The 4,756-nt window shown below is 43.5% G+C and overlaps 1 protein-coding gene across 1 annotated transcript; it reads left to right on the top strand.

Annotated features, from left to right (window-relative positions):
- Positions 1-325: 325 nt before the first annotated feature.
- Positions 326-4,520, top strand: LOC125182816 (transmembrane protein 238-like). The gene is made up of 2 exons (XM_048064188.2): positions 326-736; positions 3,642-4,520. The coding sequence occupies exons 1-2, from the start codon at positions 339-341 to the stop codon at positions 3,649-3,651; spliced, it is 408 nt and encodes a 135-aa protein (XP_047920145.2). The 5' UTR covers positions 326-338; the 3' UTR covers positions 3,652-4,520.
- Positions 4,521-4,756: the final 236 nt, after the last annotated feature.

Here is a 4,756-nt window from a genome sequence, read left to right as displayed (position 1 = left end):
TTACCTGCGGGAACACCCGCAGCCTCCAAGCCCCGCTCTTCCCTCACGAAGCGGGGCAGCGCCACCGCGACCCGTCCACACATAGCAGCAGCCTCAACGCGTCAGGGGCAGGAGGCAGCAGCCTGCCGGCGGCGCCCGACACCCGAGGGAGAAGCCCGGCTGCAGGGACGGGGCTCCGGGCGGCTACAGGGAGCCTAAGGGTGGCCGCCTCCCTCCCGCCTTCGCCTCGGCGGGCCGGCAGGTGCGGCTGGAGGAGGCGCGGCCTCGGCGTCCCCCTCAGGTGCGGCGCCGCCTCCGCCTCAGGTGCGGGCGGCCCCGGGCGGCGCCGCTCCCCCGCCATGGCGGCCCCCGGCGGGCTGGGCCGCTGCGTGGCCGCCTTCTGGCTGGCGCTGGCCTTCGACGCGCTGGGCTTGGCGGTGCTGCTGGCCGGGGTGTTCGCCGACGTGTTCTTCGCCGACCTGCTCATCTACGCGGGCGGCATCGGCATCTTCCTCAGCCTCATCTGGTGGGTGTTCTGGTACGCGGGCAACCTGGAGGTGCCTCTGGAGGAGCTGCGCGACGACGTGGGGCTGGCGCCGCCCAAGGGCCGCGGGGACAGCGTGCTGCGGGGGCTGGTGCACGGCCTCAGCCGCCGCCTCTCCTCGGCCTTCGGCACCGCGCCGCGGACCCGAGCCGCCGCCGCCACCGCCGACCTGGAGCTGAGGGGCCCGCGGGGCCGCCCCGCCGAGCCCGGCAGGTGAGGGGCGGGAGGGCCTCGGCCGCGGGGAGCCGCGGGGGGACATCGCTTGTCTGCGTATAGAGCCCCCAGCAACCCTCCTACCTGAGACTTGCCCTAGAAAGCTCTCCTCCCTTGTTGTTAAAAAGCTCGTTATGCGAAAGCACCTGCCCACAGCAGAGCAAATCTAAAAAATAATAATCTTGTGGAATCTTACCCGCTTCTGGCAAGTAATGGAAATATCATGGAATCTTACTCGATCCTGGTAGTAATAGAAATCAGGTGAGGGAAGTGTCCCGAGTTTGGTTATGCAGGTGTGATACTTCCTGAAGACACTGAAGGATGGAAAGGGCCACCATGAACACAGCACATGTGAGCATGAGGAAGTTGGCATGGGGTCGCTCGCTGCAAGGTCTCTCAGGGGCAAGAACCAAGCTGTGTAGTTTGGGACTGGTCCTCATACAGCTCACAGTGTCTGGGAGAAATAAGTGTGAGGTGACATAGCCATGAGCCACTGCCCACATGAACTCTTGTGAAAAAGATCCCTCTCTAGCAATGTGAAATACTTCGTTCTTGGCAAACAGAAAAAACAATGAAATGCTGACTTGTATGTAGCTTGGGGGCAGAGTTACAGCTAAAGGTTTGAAACTCATAAATGCTCATAAATTAACTCGTAGTTAAACTACTCCTCATTGTGAACCTCAGTCATCTGAAAAAGATGTGCTATATCAAGTCTGCAAAGGAAGTGTTGGAGTCCAAGTTCAAAGCATAACCGAAGATCATCGAGGTTTCAAAATATCCCTAGTATGTTCATTAATACAGCATATTTATTTAGGAAGAAAAATATGAGTAACGACTTGACAGTGTCCAAAAAAAAAGTCAATTTTTCACTTCACTGTGTAAAATCCTGTTCTGAAAGAACTGTGAGACCTACTTTGCACTAACTGCCTGAATTACTTGGGATGCTGAACATCTTATGGTCCTGATTCACTGTCTACAAGGTTATCTTTTTCTGCTGCTCCTTGAAAGTAAATCCTGAAGCAACTTCTGGCTTACAGAAAAGTTCATGTGAAAATTGCCTTCTGTGAAAGCCACAGAATTTCTTGAGAGGAAGTTCTAACAGTAGGGAGATACAACATTGCTTAACAGAAAACTTGTAGAAGGGGGGGATAAGAACAACAGCAATACAACTTAGAAGGTTTGTTACTGCTGCTGTGTAGTTTATTATTAACTATCTGCAACAAGAAATGGGCTGTTGAAAATAAGTCATTCTCCTTCCATTCTCTTTTTAGATTTTGCTGAAATGGGTTTAGAAATGACTGATCAAGATCTACATTTGCAGGAAAGAAATGGCATTTGTAAATGAATATGCCTAACACTTTTCATCTAAAGCATATGGGTATTGAGTTGAGTAGATGAGCCCCTATCTCTGTGGATGGTCCTACTTTCAATATGCATATATAGATGTGTGCTTTGCTGTAATAAACTACTAGTAGTGAAAGTTATCCAGTATTTTTAAATATTTCAAATCTTGCATGTTGCTAATTTCAAATCTATGGTTTGTTATTTCCCATGGAGGCAGATATTTAGAGGACTTCATTGTGAGTTCTCCCCCTTGAATAGCAACTTCTAATGCTGCAGTAAACAGACTTCAGTGCAGTTGCCTTAGTAATTGTAATTCAGAAGAAACCAAAACAAGGAGTGTATGAGTTGTGGTACAGATTGTAATATGAACTCCAATTTTAACTTTCAAGGCAAAATACAAAATAACAAATAGTTGCACCTCCAAGATAATTTAGGGGTCTCATTGAAGTAGGTGCATCTGAAATACTTTGTACATTCTCGTAGGCAACTGTCTGAATTAGATCACCCTTTATTGATAGACCAAATCTTCTGCGTATCTGGAGATATATGAACTTCACCAAGCAGGTTAAACGTGTTTGGGCAAGTACTGTCAAGAGCAAGGAGGGGAAAAAAAACCATTACCACTTTCCAACCCCACCTTCCCCAAAGGAAAACACACACAAAAATCCCAAACCACTAAAACATACTGGCCATTAGAAGAGCTTCCTGAGACATTACCTTGAGATTTCTCCCAGTATAAAGTCTCAATGTTAAGGAGAAGTGCAAACATCTGGAAATGAACTGTTGCTTTAATAAGGAAGTCTGCTCTTTCCAGAAACTACTTAAGCATTTTTTTTGTCACTTATGTAACTTTCTGGTTCTTGTGATTACTAATTTTTAAAGCTATTGATGAAGTACCACATGCTGTTCTGATTTTGTTTCTTGAAAACTACACAATTTTCAAGAGAAAATAAGTAAGTGAGAAGGGTGACAGTTCTTGAGATATGGAATAAGTTATATTAAAGGAGTAATAAGTAGAGTAAGATCCTTGAGCCTGCAAGGAGAGGCAGAATATAACATATGCTAGAGGACTGTACAGTATTAAATGGTATGGAAAAGTGCATAAGGAATGATTATTTATTACCTCTTCCAAGAAAAAGTGGGCATCCACAAGTTGTTGCATGCTATGCAACTGGACCATGTGATTATTTGGCATAAGGTAATGTGGCACTTATAAATTTACAGACTCAAAAAGCTGGAGGAAAAAACAGAAGTGATACAATGATAATATATTTGGCTGGGGAGGACGTGGGGCAGTAAGTGGAAGTTGAGATAATATCTTAAAGAGAGAACATTTGCATGCTGTGATCTTATGTCTCTATCTGACATCCACACGTGGTCATCACTGGAGATGGGCTAGTGATGTAATTTTCTATTTTTTTTTAATTTGGGCCCCAAGTGGCTGTTAAGCATGTAGAAAAGTACTTTTAAGACTGTTTTCAAATAATGGATTTAGAGTTTTATGTGATGATTTGTTTTAAGACTACTTCGGAGTAACCTTTTCTTAATGTGTTATCTTCAGGGTCTGCTGAAGACACGACTGTTAAAGTTACTGCCTTTAAAACTGGGGAAAGTGCTACAAATTATGGAAAGAGAATTCCCTACCCAATGCGATAGGATTCTCTCATTCTGGAATAATTTCTACAACCACTGTGGACTCTGTATAAAGTGGACACACAGAGCTATATCTCTGCCAAATGCACCTCTTTCAGCGTTGGACTGGATCACTTCTTTTTAACCATTTCAGAATTTAAAATTGGTCTTCTAAGAAGTGAGAACTAAAAAGGAAACAAACCAAATTCACAGAAAAATAACTGCAGTGTGTAATGTAGAAGTATCTTTTGTAATAACCTGGGAATGTTTGGATAAAAAGCTCTTGCACAATGAAAAGCTCTTGCACTGTTTTACCAAGGTCTAGAAGTTGAACTTACTGTGAATTTTTATGATGCCAGTGCAATACTTTTATTTGTAAGGGTGCTTTTAAAATATCTATGTAAAACTGTTGATGCAAGGATACAAATGTAGTAGAAGTTGTTTATAGTGTACATAGACAATTTACAGTGTCTCTTGTGAATTTTCATCATTATTTTGGAATAATTTGGAATTTGAAATTTTATAAGTAGAAAAATAAGAATAGTGATGTTGGTATGCCAATCCTTTCTTCATAGTTGTGTATCATGTAATATGATGACTTTTAGAGGAGCTTTTTTAATCCAGTGATGATACAGGAATTATTTTTCTAATGCTGAAGCACTAAAAAAACCTACCAAGTCAAAAAAAAAAAGACTAATAAGCACAATGATATTTTACAGAATCTTACCAAATTTACATCTAGATGTAATTGAAATTGGGGTTGGGTTGTATGTGGAAAAATTTGTATTAAAGTTAATGATATGTAAAATTTTTGTATGTGAGGAATTCCTGAGTCCCTCTGTTTCTGCACTAATACAGAGTTTGAGCATTTTTAATGCACAATTGGTTTTATACTGCAGCTTATTGAATAGTGGAAGTGGGTTTCAGGAGCGGGCCTACTGAGAATGCTGTGGCTGTACTTTCTTGAGAACCCTCAAATGTCTTTCAGTGTTCTCTTGAAAATTACTGGAGTAACATCGACAGGTATCCAGTGTTTTTAAAATG

This window comes from Anser cygnoides, chromosome 15, assembly GCF_040182565.1.
Source record: "Anser cygnoides isolate HZ-2024a breed goose chromosome 15, Taihu_goose_T2T_genome, whole genome shotgun sequence".
Classification (NCBI taxonomy): Eukaryota; Metazoa; Chordata; class Aves; order Anseriformes; family Anatidae; genus Anser; species Anser cygnoides.
The sequence above is the reverse complement of the archived record's forward strand: the minus strand, read 5'-3'. Positions and strand labels throughout refer to the sequence as shown.